General features: G+C 47.1%; 1 protein-coding gene across 5 annotated transcripts in view; it reads left to right on the top strand.

The window, feature by feature from the left end:
- The window catches only part of tox2 (TOX high mobility group box family member 2), a 118,640-nt gene that overhangs the window by 29,773 nt on the left and 66,322 nt on the right, over window positions 1-22,545 (top strand). For 3 of the 5 annotated variants that reach the window (XM_035388502.1, XM_035388501.1, XM_035388504.1), the window contains exon 2: window positions 17,246-17,338. The exons of the other annotated variants lie outside the window; for them this stretch is intronic. In XM_035388502.1, coding sequence (XP_035244393.1) covers window positions 17,246-17,338 — 93 coding nt within the window. The remainder of the gene's footprint in view (window positions 1-17,245; window positions 17,339-22,545) is intronic. 5 annotated transcript variants of the gene reach the window in all.

Below are 22,545 nucleotides of genomic sequence, written 5' to 3'. Positions count from 1 at the left end.
TGCAGAACTAAACGGGTGTGACAATGTTTCCACAGCCACTCTAACTGTCAGAGATTTATTGAGTTATTAAAGTAATCTGCTGTGATTAAAAATGCAAATTTCCTCCAAATCATTTGTGAGTTTACATGCTTTTTATTCAAACCGATTTAATTACAGAGAAAATGAAACAAGGACCCGTGATTGAATGTTTTCCGCCCATTGCTGCACGTTAATGAATTTAAATTCACTCTAGCTAGTCAGGGAATGTAATTAGATTATTCTTTTCAAAGAAATCTAAAGCACAATTTATATATTTAAAAAAATCTAGATGAAAGCCGATTGGGAGAAAAAAAAAGACTGTTTTTTTGTTTTCAGACCGCTTCGGTCACAGAAATCCTTTTAAAATGAAAAGCATATTAATCTTTCCTGGCTTCGACGCCGGCGTCTCTTTCAGTACCGTGTCATTACCGCTCTCCCGCGCGTTCCTGCGCGATGAAAAGCTTTATTTATCTCGGTAATGTCAGGGCGGGAGGTGGAAGGGGCGTGCAGTCAGAATCCGCCGTATCGCCGTGATTGCTTCTGTTGCTCGACCAAATCGGAGTAGGCTTCTAGAAACAATTTTGCGCGACGGTATTAAAACGGATAATCGAGTGACTCTCCTCGGTGCCGGGCTCGCTCAATCATCCTCGGAGGAACCGCACTCGTCCGTTAAGTGACTGTTTAGGGTTTTCGAATACATCTTAAGAAAAGGTCCTGTAACTCATACATTAATCATAAGCATGTTACAGTTTCAGACCAACGTATAACATGCAATAAGGAGCAGCATCTTGAATCGCTGTTAATAGCTGAAAATAGCGGTTAATATAACTTACCTTAACCCTTGGCGAAGGGTTTTTAAAAAAAATTCTAATTCTTGTATTTAAATAATCCAAAGCTCTGTCCAATGGTTTTGGATTTGTGTATGTACCAATTCAAAGCGGTCTTTTTATCAATTTATACATTTATTTTGTGCGCCTCATTGTTTTATTATTTTTTACCTTGATGGTGTGTGTTTCTCTACTTTGACCTTTAATATTTAACCCCTTGCGTTCATCTCATGCTGGGTTGTAATGGCAGCATGTAGCTAAGTAGCGGCGCGTTTCGACCAGTTCGGTCTTCCTCGATTAGCCGCTCCTTGTTTCTGTATGGCTAGAGGGAAAACCTAGTGTCATAGGTGTGGTTTGCACATTGTACAGTCCCCCCCCCATGTGATATATCTGGATGGAAAAAGTGCACGGCGATGAGAAAAATGGTTGAGCAAAAACGCGGCCATTTTCTTTTCCCGGCAGCTGGCTCCCTAGCCTCGCAGAGACAATTTAACTTTGAATCTGGATTTGCTTTGCTCTCTTGCCATCGTTTCCCACTTTACTGGCGAGAAAACCCCCAGCATTTAAGCAATGACATTGATGTAAACACAGTTGCAAGGCGGTGCCCGACTTATCACTCGATCTTGTTTTTAACACATCATCCTGCAATCTACTTGAGATTCTGGTACCGCTGCCTCGGAAAATCTCTGCAGATTAAGAGGAGGCTTCTGTGATTTTGATCAAATCCAGCAGTTCCCATGTAGAGGTCAAATGAAATCTCCATTTTTATTTATTTATTTCTTTTATTTTTTATTTTTTCCACAGAGGATCGGTTATCTTGTGTGTAGTGCCTACTGCTCTAGTCTCAGTCAGCCAAACAGGTTTTTTTCTTTCTCGGTATCGAACATACGCAGCCATTTTTCAGAGCCTGGAGCGTTTCAAGCCGTCCTAGACATAACAGGCCCTTGTCAGATCTAGGCATGTGCCCTAAATGGGTCACTCAGGACCATATCTCCATGCCTGGACAATGACCCCACTGTTCACCACGATATTAAATCGCACCAGGTGGTTTCCCCGCAAAGTAATGTGCAAGTAAACAGAGGCCTCGCACAAACGCCAATTTTTCGAGCGGGGCCTTCTAATTGTTTTTCTTAGCATTACGTCGGAATTGCTTTTAAACGGGGGTTAGCGACGGCCAAATGCGCTGATGGAACATGCAAAAATAGTTGTCTGGGTGCAGTTAAGGCAGGTCAAATTTTGCACCCTCATCCGCGGCGGTAAATCGGCCCGAAACGGACATCCCGCTGGGTGAGGAAGTCGAGTCGCGCGGTTTATTTGCTCAACGCTGGGACACAATCGAGATGCTGCTTGCATTTTTATTGCTTTATTGACATATTGACAGGATTTATGGTCCTTATTATTTATGACTTTGGACTTTGTAATCCATTTCATCTTGGTGGGCGCACACTCTCTCTCTCTCTCTCACACTCTTTCTCTCTCTCTCTCTCTCTCTCTCTCTCTCTCTCTTTCTCTCTCTCACATGAGTGATGTCTGAGATAAGTTACCCCCTTTACTCAAAAAGCACTAAGAGATCACTTTAAACTTTGAACTAAGTCACTTTGAACGTCCACACTGTGATACTGTTAATCGCTCTCATTTTTCTGTTTTCATTCTTTTTTTTTTTCATAAATTGTTTTTAAAACCCAAGAAACCGCAGCTGATGCGAAATGTATTACAGTATCTGCACAGCATGTGCGAATTGACAGAAGAGAAGCCAATCAAAATTATGATTTATTTCTTGATCACAGGTTGGCTGTCCAAGCGGTGAAGCTCAGAGCCTCCGTAACCCAGATGACTCTATATGCCTTTATCACATGGTGCATAACTCTATATGCCTTTATCACATGGTGCCTTTTATCACATGGGTGGCTGCAATCCCCAGCCCATTAGCACAGAGCAACACCACAGACAGAAGTGGGAGATGGGAGGAGCTAGTTTGCAGCAGCAATTCAGGAGGAAAGAGGGGTGAATCCAAGCAAGAAAACAAAATGGCAGTAATTATTTGATGAGCGCTGTGCGACGAGTTAGCATTGGATTCACCAGCAACGCATTGAAGAAACTATGAAATCGGCGTTGCATGCATCACGTTTTCTAATTATTCTCAGCTGAACATCAGTCAGTGATACAGTGTGTCAATCAATGTCCTTGTCTTCTCGCGCTTAATCTGTGATTTTGCTTATTTTTTCGGCAAGATGAAGTCATTTTATATCGTGTAATATATGAAGATTGCTCGCAACGCACGTTCAACATAGGTTCACAGTTTGTTTACTGAGAATTTTCTTGAAAGTCATCATATCGAGCAAAATCCTTAAATCAGCCTCTAGATGAAAGAGTGGAAAAAGAAGATTGATTCACTGAGAGCAGCTACAATTAATGGTCAGCAACTTGCGAGCCTTACTTTGATCCAACACTCAGCTGGCTATTGTGTGCTCCATTTATGTACCATTATTGCCTTTAGTGTAAGGAATGCATTGATCGCAAATGCTTTTCCATCTGAGTATACTGTATGGATTTAGCATACATTATTTTTGAGAATGCTTTACAGAGTAATGCCGCAGCCATTTCTATAACTGTGATTTATTACTTCGGTTTGAACCCGCTGTTTTCTGTTTGTGGCTGGCTTACGTCTTCCCAGTTAATACAGCTCCTCACACGCTTTATCAGATGTATACCTTTATTTTTCTGCCTCAATTTCCCCGGAGAAAGAAAATAGCCGCAGTGTGCATCCGATTTGTGTACATTTCAGCCGGAAGGAGCGGGGAGGGTACTATCGATTGCGGCTTGTTTTTCAACCTTTTTCCAGTCATCGCGTTGATCTGAATGCAAGTGACAGGAAGGCTGAAATGAGTATTATTCCGCATACAGCATGTGGCCTCATTTTGAATCTCCCTGGGAAAAAAAAAACAAACAAAAAAAACCAAAACAACGGGCCCTGTTTTGCAGTCGCTGGTCACGGTACAGTGGAAATTGAGTCTGGCACACCTAACTTTGCCACCGCTGCAAGTCGCCGCTGGAGTTTGGCAATTGTGCCTTTACTGCCAAAATACAGCCCTGTGATACTGTGGCATTTACTGAATGCACCTTGCTATGAGGCCGCTGCTTAGTCCCGGTTCGGAGGTCAAGAAAATATTTTGAAGAGTGAGATTTTTCTCCTTTTCACGCCTCTCCGTTTCAAAACAGGGCTCGGTCAGACCCAGGGCACCAGGCAAAGACACCGCATTCGTCATTATCAACTCCTCAGCGCCGCACCCTGCTAGCATTTTGGACTGCATTTCCCAAGACCCCCCTCTACCGGCGGCGTTCTGCAGGTGACCGAGAGAGCGGGGAAGTATGAAAACCTCCGGGCTCTGAAGTGCTCCGCCCGCCAAAGATCGCACGGTCGCCGGGTCCGCTTTTATGTCCTGCGCTTGACCTCGTTTAAACTGCTTTGACCCGGAACCGAATCGCTACGAACCGGACCGTCCGCCTCTCTCGAACTGCGCCTCAGCAGTTAACAGGTTATACTGTACCCGTTTTGGTCTGTGAATTGCAAGACATTTTCTTTCCCCCTGAGCAAATTGTGTGTATGATTATCTACGGCGAGATTAACTAAACGTTACCGTGCCCGCAGACGCACGGCGCGTTTCACCAGCTGTGATTCTCGCAGACCGCAGGCGTGCTCGCGTGTCAGTCTGGCATTGCGCCGATTGCAGCCGACACTGCATTAGCAGCTAGGTTAGCGCGTCTCAGCGAAACTCGGTCTGAGGGAAAACGGCTTCATTAGCGTTGGATGTGTTGTTTGCCGCGTCGGTCAGGCGCGGGGACGCCAGGAGCGAAGCGTTAATGCTGACTTGCGCCCCAGATGCGGCCTTTTCGTTTCACCCCCAAGACTCCCAGCCAAGCGAACGATGAGTGAGGTCAGCAAATTGCCGAATGTAGAGCAGGGCGCTAACGAGCAGGTCTGTGTAAGGCCGTTGTCTGCAGGCGTGGAGTATTTGACCCGGAGAGATCTGTACTGTACTCAACATGATAAAGCGCCCTAAAAAGAATATGTAACATGATTTATTAAGGTTTACTAAGCTGCTGTTCCCAAATATATATTCCTCTTCACCTTTCTTCTGTGAAAGAGTTAACTATGTAAACGGAGGGCTTTTTCTTGACGCGGATTCTGTGTCCAGAGTGAGCGTTACACATACACAGTGGCTCCGTGACAGAAAACGCGAGAGCGCCTCCGCAGAATTTGGCCCTAAAACAGATTTGAATCCAAACGGCCCGCTAAAGGTTGTAATCGAGAAAGGGGGCTGTTGGAAATGTCGTTGAACTAACCCGGGAGAGAAATGTCATAACGAAAATGGCAGGAAATGTGTCAGTGACAAGGAAAAAGCTGTCAGTGGTATTCTAGAGCAGTGGGTAAAAATAGGGCATTGGGCAAGAGAGCAGGAAATCAGTGGACTGTGGCTTCTAGTAGGAATTTCTTCTGGAGAACAGAGATAAGAGACTTAACCCTTTCCTGTCTGAAATTTCGACTTTACGCTTCTTCTGTGTGACCACACACTTCAAAAGGAGGTTGGCAGTGTGGTGGGGAGGGGAGGAGGGGGTAGAAGGTGGTAAATTCCCTCGAAAAGACACAAGGGCACTATCTGGTACAATACAGGTGTGAGTTTCTAGGGGGGGTAAAAAAAAAAGTCTCCAACCCCCACGCAGCGGCCTAGATTTCGGGTTTAATTGGGAACCCGCAGACGCGGAGATCCTGGACGAGGGGTGTCGGTATGGCCCCTCAGACAGTTTGGACAGTGGGCTGGAAACGGGGTGAGAGCTGGACACTGAGAGCGCGGTGTCGGTGCGTGCGCTTACGTAACGGGCCTGCGGACAATAAGAGGGGCTTATCGCTCCGCTGGCTCGGAGTGGCGGGGGTGATAACGCCCCCCCAAACCCCCGCCCTGCCCCCCCCCGAGTACTGTGTTCACTGAGAGCTGTCGAGGGGAGAGGAATGGCTGGGGGTTTTATGGGAAGCATGGCGTAAATCTGTACCTGAAATTTATGCTGCGCCCCCCCCCCCCCCCGTTTGAGGTCAATTAGCAAGGAGGCTGTTGACGCTGAAATTTTAATCGGAGAATGGCGGCATTGGAGTGGAGGTGTTTGGAAGTGGCAGTCGACGTCGCGCAGGTATTTGACTCGCGGTTAAGGGCGGCTCGCCTTCACGGCGAAGCGCGTCGCCAAAAATAAGCGTGAGGCGTGGCCTGACCTCTGTACGCGGTGGAAACCGTAGAAAAATTTCTGCGGTTATTTGCTTTCCTGTTTTTTGAAAGAGGATCGTTTGGCAGTGACCAGAAACTACTTCTGAAGCAACGAGACAATTTAGAGTCAATCCCAGACTTTACCCAGGATGTGATGGCAGAAGTTTATGCAATAGATTCAAGTGCTCAAAATTGCATTGTGGGTAAATCTGCATTTGGTTCAGGAATTCCACATTTTTTGTGTGTTATATTTACGTTGAGAGTGCCATACCGCATCACTACATCTTTATTATGGACAAAAATTTTCTGGATTTTTTCTGGACTCATACTGTAAGACAACATACTGTAAGAGGCACCAACAGCAGAAATTGTGTCCTATTTTTCTCCGAACGGGCAGAGATCGCTTAGCAAGTAAAACCTCCTCCGGGCCTTCTGAGTGACAGATGTCCCCCTCCGAACCTTATCTAGGGAGGGGGGGTGGGTTGGGGGCGTGTTAATTTCATTTACCCCCCTCCCTCCCGCGATGCTATCGCCGTCACCAGCTCCGGGAGAAGTGGGCTTTATTGCATCAGAGGCAGATGAATGAAAAGATGATGGGAGGGCCTCGGCGGTGCCAGCCTAATCTGCCCCCGTGGCACGCCATTACCCGGCTAATAAGAGCTGTCTGCGGGGCCGCGGCCGCCGGGGGGGGCCCCGCCTCTAACGGACCCTGACAGGCTCATTAGGGAGCCGGCGCGGGGCCGACGCTCGCTCTCCCGCCGGAGCGCGGAACAAGGCGGCCGCTGACCCGCCGGCCCGGTTTCCCCCGCCGCCGCCGCCGCTGCTGCCTGCACGGGGGGTGTGGGGGGTGAGGGGGGGGTGGGAAATGTTAATTCAGGGGGCGGTTTCCCACATGGCGGCGCGAGACACGGCAGAAGCCGGCGTTGTGGGATCGGGAGCGCGTTGGGGGTCTCTGAGCGCACGTGTTTTTTTTTGTGCTCTGCTGCTGTTACAGCGCACCGGTGTATCCCCGCTCAGCGGGGACGCTCTTTATCGGCCGGGCGAGGCTCGGTCGGGGAAGCCGGCCGTTTTGTCACCTGGGTTTTCGAATGAAGCGGATTTTTCAGGTGCGTTCGCAGAGTTGCGACGCGCAGACCGAAGAACTCGGACAGGGGGCTGGAATTTGACATCGGAATGAAAGAGCTCGGAGCGCTTTTTCCATAAATGCCTGCAAAACGAGTAGAACGCCTTCAATAAAGACACAGTCCTCAGTAAAGTACAGTAGATGTGCCCAAAGCGTTTAGTATGATTTCACTCATCTGCTGTGTGACTCTTACCTTTACCATTACCACAGCATACTTCAGCTGGTAACCGTGCATACAAAAATACTCATTTAATGTGCTAATGTACAAAAAAGCACAGTTAAATCATTCATTTAAACTTGGGTTAAACTTGGGAAAACATAGCCAAGACACAATTTTATGTTATCCAAAAAAAATTGCCATTAACCATTATGTAAATTTTCTATTAGAAGTGAAGAATTTGTTCTTTTATCTACACAACATGAAAGTTCCAAAGTGTGTCAACTGTACTGTAGTTTCTTGAGACAACCACCAGATGACAGTAACTATGTAATCAGATTCGAAGAAGCTTGTAAGAGTGCAGCTTCATCGCTGTCACTGCGCTGCAGCTGTGCACACCTTCGGCTGTCTTTTCATGCTCACACCATAAATATGTGGCAAAAAGTTATCATGAACAGCTTTTGGCAAATATGTTCCGTAAGTATTGTTACAGTTGCGGTTTCAAAATGCCTGAGTGTGTGTGTGTATGTGTGAGAGGTTCTTACATTACTATGAGTCCTGCCTCCCCTGAGCTGTGCGGGGCGGATTTGGACAGGGTTCAGCGTACCTTTCACACAGCAAGCCGAGAGCTTGCAGCCGCAGGAAGCTCGCGCTGTGTGTTTGAGAAGATAATGTGTGCAAGCTAGTAACTTTTCTGTGGGGACTCCCCCCCCGCCCCCCCCCCCCCCCCCCCCCCCCCCCGTCCCCGACAGACACCAAAACAAACACACCATTACCGGTCAGTTTGGCTCTAAACTCGCACGGCGGGTCTATGGGCAGCGGGTGGCTGAACAAAAAAAAGAATGTATCGTCAAGGAGAGAGAAACACAGAGGAGAAACAAAGGAGGGGCGGGCACTGGGCTTGTAAAATGGCGGCTTTCAGTCTTACGGTTAGCTTGAACCGGGTTGATTATAGTAAGTAGATTTAAGGTCACGCACTGCAGCCCATTTGTCTTCTTAGCATTTCTTGCTTGTTTTTTCCAGAGAAAAAGGCTGCTGCTTCTGGTGCGCTGGTTTGGTAGCTGGTTTGCACTTTCCCATTACGGCTAATGCATGGAGCCCTGTCGCCCTGCCAACCGGGTATTGTGTTACCTGTAACGCAAGCTGTTGCATCAGCAGGGTTTGGAAAGAATTTGTCCAGGCCCGTATTATTTACACAGATCTGGGCTTAATGTAACACACGTGTGCGCCCCTGCCAAAAATGTTCCGACGGGCTCGCCGCGGAGACGGGGAGCGTGTAGCGGAGCCACGCCCGAGAGAGGAACGCGGGGCGGTACCCGTGCGCTCCGACTCGCTCAGAGACCCGGGCGGAGTCCGAGTTTTGCAGCCCCCTCGTTCCTTTTCTGAAGGCCCTGGCTTTACTGGCCTGGCTAGAACAGGGAGGAACGCGCAAACTACCCGCCATTCTCTCTCCCCCACGATAAACGTTCGCGGGAACAGGGCGCGTTTGACGGCCGCTTGCGCGCCTCGTTACGGGAGGCGGGCGGCGGGACTCTTCTAACGATCGCTTGCCTCCCGTTTTTCACCTCTCTTGGAAGTTAATGACGGACATTCCTTTAGGAAATAAAAAAAAAACGTTTACAGCGGCGCACGTTTTACCGCCGTTAGCACGTTGTCGTAAGCGCCCGTCATTTCTCTGCGCTCTCCCCGGCCGCCGCTGAGTGCAGCTGAAGTTGAGGATCTTTGCTGGGACTGAGCAGTCGTGGTCCTGACCGTGTAATGCTCTAACCCGCCGGGCCCGGGGGCTGGGGGGCAGCTGGCAGATTCTCTGGGCGACTGACTGAGGCTGTAAGGCCTATATTTAGAGATGACGAATGGCTCCAGCGAGGAGAGGCCTTCCAGGCTAAGCGCCCGCGATTCATGCTCAGATTACCCACCGCTAGTAGATTAAAATCCTGGCAAAGATCAGATTTGCCAAAGGAGTGCGTTTCTAGGTCCGATGTCCAGCGAGCATGGCGAGGAGCGGGGGGGGGGCGGGGGACTGTTTTTCTTCTCGCCATGGTTGAGCGCGAGGACGCAGACCGATACAATTGCTTGGAGCGCGCCTTTCGTTGTGGGTGCCAGGTACATTTTCCTGGACCGAACCGAATCGCAGAGCCGTTGTCTGTGCCGTGGTTTTGGACGCCCGGCAAAAGAAACACTAAAATAGAACAACAGACGGGCACACGTGAAGACACGTTGTGATCCATTTATTTGCCTGCTGTTTCCAACTCTAGTCCCACGCAGAATTTTATTTAGATGTACGCGATTAAGGTTAGAGAAGTTTGTATGAGAAACGGTCCCTTTGCACACCGGTAAAACGTTCGCTGCTGAATCGCCTCTGGGGTAGTGCGCCTGATCACTCTCGGACTCGTATGAACTCTGCTGGAGTTAAATCGATGCTGAGCAATTGCTGCTCTCCCCTTTACCATGACGTAAGCCGGTCATGTGTACTGTGTATTGTCTAAAAAGCAGCCATTTGTGCTGCTTTTTAGACGGTTATGAACTGACGGCCAATGGGCTGTCTTTCACTCATCTCCCATGGTGCACCGTGATGGCCTGACTGATAACATTCTAGAAATTGACACACCCACACATACGGACACACGCACAGTCATCCTCCCCTATCACATGACCTGTCCTTAGTCACATGACCAGGTTTTGAAAGGAAGCCGCTAATGTCGGCTGGCACTGTGACCGGCAGCTCCGGGCATTAGCAGCTGCCATCCTCTAGTCCCACCCAGTACCTCTTCCCACCTATGTTGTCCACATCATTCTTCCATGTTCCACTCAACCCCTGCGTTAGTACAGCTGTGATGCTAGGGGCTGCTGCCACGGTAACCCCACAGCAGCTACAGGGGGGGTCTGATAGGCAGAACCCTGGAAAAACTGCAGGGTCATCAGCCATGGCCGAAATCTACTCCAACGGGCACGAGGGCCGCTTCTCCAGCGGCGCCGCCGGCCTCGCCCGAGTCTTCCTCTCGGTTTCCGTCCCCTTTCCGCGGAGCTGAGGGCGAGCCGTCTCCGCGGCGCAGAGCGGGAAAGTGACCTGTGAGTAAACAGTTTAGCGCGCGCCGCTAGATTTCGTCTGCGGAGCCCCAAGCGTCTGGAGGGACTCGGATAGTTTTGCACATTTACACCTCTTTGATGCCTACTGCGATAAACAGCCGGGCGTTTCTGCCAGAACGAAAGCTATTTGTGTTCGTCACGGGGTGCGGGGAAAGAACGCGCGCGCCGGAGAAGAGGGGGTCTTTTTAAGAGGCGCGCCGACGGGGGCAGGAAAACGTTATCAAACAAAGGGGCCCGAAAGGTTGCGCGCCGGGGCGCGCGCCTTGATCGACAGTCGCCGCCAACTGTCAGTCTTTAAACGGCGCTGGATAAAGGAAGCCCGGCGGAGGCTTGCGGTTCTCTTAGCGTGCGCGCCGCTCACTCTACGATGCGATGAAAGTGCTATAACAGCTCCCAGGAGTGAAGTCTGCACATTAGATGAAATAATCTGATCGTGTTTAAAGAGGGCAAAAGGTCAAAACGCCTAGAAATGCTAAATGAGAACTGCTAAGTAGACGTTATGAGCACAACCACACACGTGCACGCGCGCACACACACGCGCACGCGTATAAACACAAACATGTGCGCACACACGCTTTACTTAGGGGCTCCCCTGAGTTATGAAACACAGACTGGCAGAAGCAGTTGCTCTGATGGTACTGAGAAGCCTGGCCTCTGTGGGTAGTGACCACACCCCGCTGTTTCCCCGCCCGTCCGCCTCCCCTCTCCTCCCTCCCCCCTCCCCCATCCCATTTATTCATATGCACTCAGATTCCAGAACATTCCGGCTCATCTGCCCCGTCACATAGAAACAGCTTCCAGCTCGCACGGCTGTGCCGAGGGGTAGCGCAACACAGGTACTATAGAGAAGTGTTCTACTGCAAGATTTAATAATAATACTTATAATAATAATACTAATAATAATAATAATAATAATAGGGCAGCACGGTGGTGCAGTGGGTAGCACTGTCGCCTCACGGCAAGAAGGTTGTGGGTTTGAATCTCGGCTTGGGGCCTTTCTGTGTGGCGCTTGCATGTTCTCCTCGTGTCCGCGTTGGTTTCCTCCGGGTACTCCGGTTTCCTCCCACAGTCCAAAGACATGCAGGTAGGCCGATTGGAGACCCTAAAATTGCCCACAGGTATGAGTGTGTGAGTGAATGGTGTGTGTGCCCTGCGATAGATTGGCGGTGCCCTTCGTTGCGGCTCCTAATAAAAAGCGGAATTCAGCTCCTGAGTTGTTTAGTCACAATGGCCGCTAGCTTGTGGGCGTGGCCGTGTGGTACCGTTTCTGTGACAGGGCTCTGACACGGGGAGTCTGGTGATTTCTGAATTGTGTATTCTGCTAGGATTCGCAGAAAGAACAGATGGCAGTAAGTAGATGAGGAGGGAGAGAGAGAGAGAGAGAGAGAGAGGGAGAAGGGGGGAAGGGGTTGTTCCTTTGTGAAGATGAAACATGCAAATGGCAGATTATTTTAATGCATTTTTTTTTGCAGTAGGGCCAGGGAAATAATCCCTAAATCACTCTGAAATGAAAGTAGTGTGTTTCAGCTTTAAAAGGAAACGCCATTAGATGGGAATGCATGGGAGCAGGCCGTCTAGGAACAGAACGTGCCGCAATTTGATTTTTTACTGCGTTCTGACTGCGCGCACAAAAGAAATGATCAGCAGTGATTCATCGTGATTCTCGCGGTGGGATGACGGCAGTAATGTTCCAAAATAAGTCTCTGATAGGCCTTCTGTGAGCCTCCAAACAATATACACCAAAGACAATATACACAGAAAACAATATACACAGAAAACAATGTACACCAAAAACAATATACACAGAAAGCAATGTACACCAAAAACAATATACACAGAAAACAATATACACAGAAAACAATGTACACAGAAAACAATGTACACCAAAAACAATATACACAGAAAGCAATGTACACAGAAAACAATGTACACCAAAAACAATATACACAGAAAGCAATGTACACCAAAAACAATATACACAGAAAACAATGCTGAGCGAAGGCCGCTCTTTACACGCTAATAAGCATTTCGCAGTTTTCACAAAGAACAAAGTATGTCGAAGCAAAGATAGGGCTTAGCCTATTATTTCTTGGATTAAACAAAAATATTTTGAAATGGACAAATGAAACACAGAGAGAGTGCATATTGTAATCCAAGGGCATCCATGATGTGCCTTTACAACTATCCTTATAGTGTTTATGCTGAAAAACATTCTGACAATCTAACATAATATGCTTATGGCAGTTTGAATAGGTGTGTGGTGTGCGTCCATTAGACAAGTGCACACAAAACACTACCAGAACACACGTATATGTACACGTAGCACTGTATATGTAGCAACAAGGAAGAATTTCATTTCTCACACGCACGTGCACACACACACATGCACACATTTATTCCCACGCAAAGATATGTATCTGAACGTGTGCATGTGGTTAGCATATGTTCACATACAAACAAGCACATGCACTCTTGGTCGCACAAATGTGTGCACATACCCACACACAAAATCGCACACGTTCACATTACGCAAGCGCTTGCAGTCATTCTCTCTCGCTCCCCCTCCCTCCCTCTCTCATACGCGCACACAGCTTATTCACAAAGGTTGCTGATCTATGCAGTTAAATTCAACCTGCCATTGTGAGGTTTTCCAAGAAACATAAATGACAGATGGATACACAGAAATCTTCCATTTCAAGCATTGGCTCGCCCGGCAGTGTGTTGTGCTAACAGACTATCAGCCGCCTGTACTTCTGCATGTTGTTTGTTTTTGCACCAAGCTTGCCCCACCCCTTCAAGCTCATTGGTCACTTTACAGTACATCGCTGGCTTCCTCTTCCCGTCTCCTTCAGTATGCCTGGGTCAAAAGGGCACTTGCTGCTGGTATCTGTAAACGAACAGCGCCGAGGCACAGAAGCTCTGATGTACGACTGCAGTGAAACTGAATAAAAACAGAGGCTGTTGGGAGACAGAGTTTCAAAGTTCGGGTACAAATTCTCTCGAATCAAACAGCCGGCCATAGGCACGTCATCCTTCAACTTTTGTGCAGATCGACGCGCGTTTCAAATGCTATATCACCCCCTCAATCAGATATCCGGGGGTTGGCGGCATTGGATGAAAAAGAGGTGTATGGGATGGGATCCGAGTATGGGATCAAAAAGAGGTGCAGCTGAAGGACACCTGGCCAGCTGTGGGAAGGGTGTCAATCAAAGCACCTCGCTGTCACTTACAGTGAAGGCTCCTGCATAAACATTACTCATTCCAATACGGGAGAGCAGGAAGCATAAATATCTACAGGACAGGTTCCTAAATCGCTCTCATGTTCCACGGGAGGAGTTTACGTGGCAGGTAGACTGCAGTACGCTGGGAATCGTCAAACTCCATTACCCGAGCCTCGGTACGCTGTAAACGCAGAATGTATCGGATTCCTGAACTCTTAAAGTCAATCCCCCGCCCGGTAAAGCTGCCCTCTGTATGAGTAACAGATGGTGAAATGCTCCCAGCAGGCTTGCTCGTGATTAATGATGACTGCATGTAAATACAGTACCGCTCTCCCCGGCCAATCGTATCTGGAACCGCGCATAGCCGCAACAGCAACCTGGTTTTTTTCTTCCCTTTCTCTCTCCTCTATTTGTGACCGCTTCCGTCTTTGATCTGTATTTAGAGCGCACGGAGGAGGTTTCCAGCATCTGGAGCGCATTGAATAATGACGGAAAATGACAATCGCGCGCGTTCCTTTTTTTTGCGCGTCCACCTTAAAGTCCGGCCCCCTCGCGTCCGTTGGCCCCGCGGAGGGCGGAGTCAGATCCCGCCGGAGAGCCAAGCGCTGCGGCCTCTGTCTGAGGCGAACTGTCGTGAGCCAGCGATCAGCGCCCTCGGACCGAGCCCCTCTCCCAGAACGGGATTCGCCGGATTACAGGTTTCCCCGAGTGCCGATCCCCCCCCCCCCCCCCCCGCAGGTGAACCTAATTATCAATCCACTGCGATCGCCGCAAATCGAATTACCATAATTTGCGTAACGATACCTCGGGGAGTCTCGGCGGGCTTACGGTGAACTGTGGCTGTACCGATCGCTTCGGAGCGCCGGTTCTCCTTAGAAGGAAAAGAACATTTTTGAGATTTTCCTTTTCAATCGCGGTTTCATGCTCATCATGTGTATTCAACAGGAGGTTCGGTCTCATAATTCAGTTACACCGTCACACGACCACGTTTACGTACTGAAATAAAGAAACGTGTGATATTACCCTTGTGAGACTGAATCACCTTAGGTTGCGTCTTGCGGTATCTCGAATGCATCTCAAAAACCTTTTACTTTTCATACTTAAAATAAGAAGCGTAATTGAAATGTGCGCGGCAAAGTGTTCCTCGTGGATAATTCATACGCTTCCAGTGATCGCCGAGCCTTAAAACTGTTGCTCGAGGCACTTCGTTAAAAGTAAATAATTCAGCGGTTATAAGCACGAGTGCATTAGCGCTAAGGTGAAAGAGCCGTTATTATTTCATAATGGCCGTGTCGCGCTGTGGGGCTTTCAGTGGCCGCGAGAGGGACAGGGGCGCAGTCTCACGTCAATAACGATTCGAATTTAGACTAAGTAGCAGCAACGCTGAGCCACCGCGCAGCGGGGCAGGTGCAAACTGCCCTGTGAGTAAACAGCTTTACTTCGAGCTCGCTAAAGAAGCCTCTGTCCCCTCGTAACATCGAAGCGGCGCGTCTTTCGTCTTCAGGAAGACTTCACGGCTTCGGCCCTGGAGCCCGGGCGCTAGCTTTCATCCCAACCAAAATGGCTGATCCCAGGAGCAAAGAGCTGCTAATTTATCGCTAGTCTGAATTACCCTTTAGCAATTATCTGCCCTCTGAGGCCGCATTACAGCAGAAATAGACGTGTGCGCTAAGGGGAATTAATACCCCCCGTTTATTCAAGGGCGTGCTAATCAATCGGATCGGTTCTCAGACACCCAATGCTTTTCTGTTCTGTAACACTCGGCATGGCAGTTTCTTTGTGGGGGGGGGGGGGGGGGGGGGGAGGTGGTAGGTTAAGTAGAATTTGATTGATTGTTTGATTGACTAGATTATAGATGGGATCACACTCAAGTCTACACCAAGTCACCCGCTCGAGGAGAAGGCCATTCTGTTAAATCAGCTTAAAGACGAAAGTAGTCATGGGAGCAGTGATAGGCACAGGTTCAGTTACCCTAACTGGCTAAGAGAGTGGTTTGAACAAAAAGCTAGAGCACAGTTTCGGGGACAGTACAAGGCCTGGGAAGCCTTTATCTACAATACAGGCATTTAGCATCATAGTTTTCTGCAGAGACACACAGTGCGTCATCTGGTTTAAGTATGTAATTTACACCTTGTTAATAAAAAAATTAAAAAAAAAACTAATTACCACATTTATGGCTTCAACACAACCCATAAAGACAATCAGCCCTGGATTCAATCAGTAGTTGTGTACGTTGATTGAATTTTGACTGTTGATTGAATTTTTACACAAACAGCGTGTTGAGTCCATTTTCATTATCCACAAACTCGCTAACATGCGTTTGTGAAGGAAAAGAAAGGCTAACACTGGCAAGTATTTGTACGTCAAAGTAAAGGCCAAATGCTGAGTCCAGGCCTCAGTACAAACAGGCAGAGCCCTACTACTGCATCTAAAGGGGGGTGATATATTACTGGCAACCCATCCAGGTTGCCACTGCACCACCCAGCCCCCCCCAACAGAGTAGAGTTTGGCAGGTAAATACTGTACGCCAGCTCGAAAGTGCGCAGGGCTATCTGATCAAGAGCCGAAGGGAACATGTTTGCGTTATCGACCCCAAGCTGATTCATCACGGCCCTCATTAGCTGCTTACGTTGTCAGGGGGCGGAGCCGATGTCAGATCGTGTGATTATTGGTGCCTGTACCTCCATACCCCCCCCCCCTCCCCCCATACCATCTTGTGTCAGCTCACCATTACATTACATTACATTACAGGCATTTGGCAGTGCGAGAGTCCGAGTTTAAAATGGAGTCTGCGGGACGTGGTGTAAGGGCTCCCCATGGGAGGACCTGCCAGTCCGTATCTGAACCAAGGAACAGGAGAGGGGAAATATCAGCAGGAGTTTTTGACTGAGGAGCATTAGGCATGATCCCCCGTATATATTACACTCGTTACTATAGAAGCTCTCCCCTGGCTTGCAGCCTGAAATTTTAAGTTCTGTAACAGAAATGGAATATGCCAAACCAAATTTATAAAAGATATAAGAACTGAGATTATGTACTTTTTTCAAACTACAAAAAAAGCACACCACAAAGATATGTGGGTTGCAGACTGGGCCTACGACACATTGAAAGAAGATATGTGGGTTGTAGACTGCTACAGTACGTCACATGGCAACACATAATGCCATGAGGCTTGCAGAAGTGCTCCCCTATGGTCTATGTGAACCAGAGTCATCTCAAAGGTGCTTTTGGGTGAGAGCCACGCTCTCGCCGGCACGGGGATCACCGCGAATCACCATAGCGATGACGCGGATGCAGCGGTGTGTTTTTCCCCCGAACGAGCGCAGCCAATTAGAGGTCTTGCGGCGCACCGGCGGAAACCGACGTGCGCGCTCTGACGCATCAATCTCTGCGGATCCCGCCCGCGTTCCCGGGGCCGGGCGGGCGGGCGGGGCCTCGCCGCGCGAGAGGCCGTGTGACGGGACGGGTGACGAGTTTCCGGGATGTGCTCCATGCAATTGAGACTGAAGCCCCCCCCTTCTCCCTCCCCCTCTTTTCTTGTCTCCCTCTCTCCACAGAACAGATACAGCGCAGGCGAGCGCGGAGTTAGCCTCTACAGCTCACTGCCAATGTGTCCCACCCCCAACAGGAAAAGACTGGCCTCTGCTGGGGTGAGAAATAGCCGAGTGGCCCAGCTACCGCCAGCGCCGGGGGCGGGGGGGAGGCCGCCCGGTGCTTAATTGGCCCCGCGACCCCTAAGACTAGCACTTTACAGACACGCGCTCGCGAGAGTGATAGAGCTTTGTACTGAGGTTCCTATTCTAGATTGCTCTACTAGAAACTAGGTCTAGAAACTCTGGAACTGATCCTGGCAGGTCCAACTGCTCAGAACAAGTATGTCCTGAAGCAGAACCGCAGCGAAAGATGTCTTGTTGCACTTACACGCAAACCGAAACCACCACCCCACTTAGCCTCCAGATACCACACTGCCTTTTAGCTGTGTACATTTTCTAGCAGTTAAAAAAAACAAAAAACAAAAAAACTTCAGGTCAGATACTCAAAGGTGTGCTGTGATTTTCAACATAATTAAATTATGTATAATTGATAGCTATATTTCACCATATTAAAATATATTGTGTAGTTTAGTATGTAATACAACACAGTGACAGCTTTTAATTTCAATTAGATAAATATTCATTATTTTCATTTAAAATGGCTACCCTCATTCCAATATGACACTTTGTATTTCACATGGCTTTTAAATTTTTTACTTCCATGTAAATAATCAAGTAAGTGCATTTACTGTACGTATTTTATATTACAAATCATTCAACCTACAATCTCCTGAACTAGAAATACAATTCTTCTTATATTTTTAGTTGTTTCTCTTGTTGTTAGAGCCCTAATCATAGCCATATTTTGTTTAATTTAGCATTACAGTGTGTATTGGCCTCACCATGAATATACAAGTACTGGCAGATTTGAATAATGAGGAAAAGCGTTTTCTGTTTAGTTAATCTTTTGACTCAGTGAGAAGTCTATACAGTACTGGAGATGTGAAAATGAAAAAAGAAAACCACAAGGCTCACAGTAGGGTGAAAATATTTGGAGTGTACAGTCTAGAACTTAGAGATTGATCAGCTATGTAACTTGCAGCATAAATCTTGCTTGCAGAAGTGGGAAATCCAGGTTCAGAAAGTAAACGTCCTCCCCATATTTGGTTCCAAGCACCTGTATTCGCTAATTAGCACAAATCTTCAGCCAGGAGGTAGAAGTCATTAGTGAAATTGGCTGGCTGAGTTCATGGATGGAAGAAACACATGGCCGGACTTTTACTTTCTGACCCCTGGACTTTTCACCTCACATCGATGCATTGGTGATGACTGTTGAACTTGCTATATCAAAGCTCCTTCATGAAAGTCTATTTATACTGGGAGTTTCATCTACATTTACTGTTACATCAGTACACCATTTTACATTTCAGGCATTTTGCAGACACTCACATATCTAGAGGAACATAAGACAGCCACTGTACTTAAGTGTGCAATGGCTCTGCCCCACCCAAAAATCGAACCCACGACCTGAGGGTTGAAACCCCGTACCCTGAAAATGATGCTATCCATCATAATCTAGGTATCCGTTTTACCGCAAATTTGTCTATTTGTTTTTTTTTTTTTGCACAGAGATAAATGTCAGGGGCAAGGAGACAGGGGAAGAAAACTGAATTTCATTTCCCGAGTCCCTCCATTTTGATTTGTAAATCCCCGTCGTATTCTTGGGGTTTCTGAATTGTCTCTCTCCATTCAGCTTCTGCTCGCAATCAGAACAGCGCAACAACTGTTGGCAGGCTCCTTCTTTTAATTACAATAGAGATTGTATTGATATTTCAGACCACATGTTCCAAACCATTTATCAAGTGCAGAGCTGCAAACAAAGCACTTCCACAAAACCCGACTGGTTGCAGAGCCAAGACTCATCCGTTATCTAAACTGAATATTGCAAATTCTTTTCTCCATTCAAATCAATAGAATAAGCTGCTCAGCAGGTGCTCACGGTAGTAAACACATTGCTCTACTGTGTTTTCTTGATCCTATATCTGGTATATAAACGATAATGTAGGTGGTAAATCTGTATATCGAGTTTGTTTCTGTGCTGTTATTTTCAATGATGGTGCAGGCGTCTGTTGGAATAGGCACGGGCAATATTCACATGGCTAACTCTATGCATAGATATAACAGGGACCAGCTATCGCTAAACTTGCTAAAAAGGCTTCAGTCCCTGAGCAATAAAACCCTTTTTCAGACATCATCTTCTCTCGCGTCCTATCAGCGTTGTACCTCCACGACTTTAATTCACATACTGCAAGAGCAAATAAAGCTTTACCCAAAGCTAACCGATCAAACAAAAATAAATAACAACACAAATAACACTCTCGTTTCCTTCACTGCAATGATTTACAGTAGACCGTCAAGAGTAACAGATTTCTGTTGTGCACACGGTGTGCAGGTTTCTTTTTACTCTTTGGAGAAGTGCGACAGAAGTAGAGACGCATTAAGATAAACAATTATATGTTAAAGGAAACCAGAACTTTTTCCATTGCCGTTATCAGATGCTGTGGCGAGCAGAGACGAGGCGCAGAGAGTCTCGTTACGTTCGCCCTGCTCTTTGTCCCTCCCTTTCCGTTTGCCGCGGTTCCGTTAAATGTGGGTTCCACATGACATCCGCTCCCCTGGCAACGTAACCTCACGCGCTTTGTGCGCCCTTGTTTTCGTTTTTTTTTTTCACGACTTTTCAAAAGGCGTTTGTCTTTTCTCGTCGTTTGTTTCATTCATTTTCGGAGACCTTAATGGTTTTCTTCTTAAACCATTAATGGGCGGTTTGTCTAGGGGAGGAGGGACGCGGAATCTCGCGCTGTTGATTGACAGCCGCCCCGAACGGGGCCCACGTGTTGCGGGGAGGCGTCGTCTGGTCGAGAGATTCGCTGTTTTTCGTTCGGTACGGTTTGCTTTTGCAGCAGGGCGGCTTCTCGTGGGCGACGGTGGTGAAATGCAGTGCATTTAGTGGGTTGCTAAGGAGGTAGCATTCTCCTACATACCATAATATCAACACTCCAACACTTTGTAACCATGCTGATATATGGAGTACTGTAAGTCATACTCAGGCTATGACTGTATCTTGAAGTCATGTTGACTGCGTTGACGATTTATTTATTTGCTGGCTTTACAGATATCGTTATCTAGAGCAACACAGTTTACTTTTTAACATATAATCCACTGATATAGATGGAAATTTCCTGAAACGTCTAGCATCAGATTAAGGGTACAACAGCACGCATGGAATTTCAACCTGCAGCTCCAAACCCAGCTCCTAACCCACTACACTATACTGCACTGCTGCAATTTATGCAAATGCATATGCAAATATACATGTTCAGTGACATTGAGCTGCTGTCCAACACTAAAATGGGCGTGGCTTTGGCTCTTATGGCCAGTAGGGGCTCTTCCAGGGTCAGTGCGAGGTGAAAGGTGGCCTGCTATTTTGATATCTCGTTTAGAATTTGCAGTTATCTCAACAAAACAATATAGTAAAGATCTCCTCAGCTAGCAAGATGTTATAAACTTTTGATGTGACAACCATGTGAAAGTAAATTAACATGATATGCTAGCATAGTAGTCAGATTATAAAGACCGCAGTGCCTACAGTGGCATCTGCTGTGTAAGGGTGACTCCCCCCCTACCCACTCCAATACACTGCTTGCATTTTTCACAAGTCTTTATGTTCACTCTTTTTCCCTGGGAAAATATTCATAAATTAATGCATTAAATATATATTGTGCTACTTTAAGTTTAAAACCTCTGAGAGTGTCAGACCTTGTTAGGAGTCACCAGGTGATAGAATCATCTCCCTGGAGTTTGTAAAACTTGTAAAGCTCCTCACAGAAGCCCGAGTCAATTAAATTTTCCCTGTTGGGGATGGTCTGATAAGTTCCACTGCTCCAATTCAGTGTTACTGATAGTTGGACTTTAACAGCTGTGTGTGAAGTACTTGTCATGGTCTATAGACGGCACCAAGAATCTGAAGTGTAGCACAAGAAAACTCATCCAGGCTTTTGGGGGGGGGGGGGTTTACATAAATAACAACATGATCAATAAAGCGCATTATTAGCTACAGTGCAAAACAATCATTTTTCGAGGTTTGATCACCATCGAGTTAAATTACCACCTTTCTACCGAGTAGAATTTATAGCCAGCTGATCACCTTGTAAACAGGAATGCCTGGCTCATTTACTGCATTGAGCTGCTTAGCTTTTCATTTTTTTAATAACAAAAAAAGAAAAAAATTTCTGTGGATGGCAAAGGTAGTTTGAAGAGCACTGTGTGCTTATTCTGCAAAAAAAAAAAGAAAAAAGAAAACTAGATGTAAAAGTAAAAAAAAAGAAAAAAATAGGCGCAGTGTTCTTTTGGGTTTGACAAAGAAACAACACCACAGAAACCTGGTAACGGCTAGGAACTGACCGCTCAGGTAGTGAGCCTGGCCAGCGTCCCTTATCTCTCGGCAACAGAGCCCTGTACAGTTGTGACCACAGGCTACTTTTTTTTGTTACAGGGCTGTGTGCTGTGTCCTTTGACACAGTAAAACATTGGAAGCAGTCAGCAACAAGGCTATTGTTTGCTCTAGGCGTGTTGACATCAGAATTGTCATTCGTCGGTCACACGTCTTTTTCCCCCCCTCCTATCTATGAAAAACAACTCAGAGAGGTTCAACACGTTTCTTTCTCTCTCTCTCTCTCTCTCTCTCTCTCTCACTCGCTGGGAGTGACAGGTTTTGCGTTTTCGAGATTCAGGGATTGTTTCAGGTATCGACTTAAAACCTTGCGCTGTTAATTACAGAGTGAACCTCGAGATATGGGGGTGTAACTGCCGTCTATTTGCGTGATATAAATATTTCATGAGCTTCATTCGGTACCGAATAACTAAAAGAGGGCCTATTAATTCCACTCTGTAAGAATATTATTTATAGAGGGTTACTGTACTGGTAGAAGCTTTCAAAAAGTAGAAAAGAATTCATCTTATCCAGATGTACTCTCTTACGTAAACTGACAGGAATCTCAGTTGCTCACATTTTCTTTTAGATGTTGAAAACATTACTTTTAATTGACACTTTGTTCTTACACTTGACACTACAAGCGGTGCACATTTTAGTGCACCTAATTCATATCTGGGAGTTGCTATGGCAGACATGAATCAGCTAGTTTAAAATTTCACTGTGATTTATAGGCGAATACTGTTTGTGCTGCAGGTTGGATCAGTCAATGATTTGTTTGACTGCATACTTTTTGTATGCCTTAATGCTAGTGCTAGTGCGGTGCTAGTGGGTT

This window comes from Anguilla anguilla, chromosome 13 (assembly GCF_013347855.1).
Source record: "Anguilla anguilla isolate fAngAng1 chromosome 13, fAngAng1.pri, whole genome shotgun sequence".
Lineage (NCBI taxonomy): Eukaryota > Metazoa > Chordata > Actinopteri > Anguilliformes > Anguillidae > Anguilla > Anguilla anguilla.
Note: the sequence above shows the minus strand (reverse complement) of the source record. Positions and strands in the feature narration are given on the sequence as shown.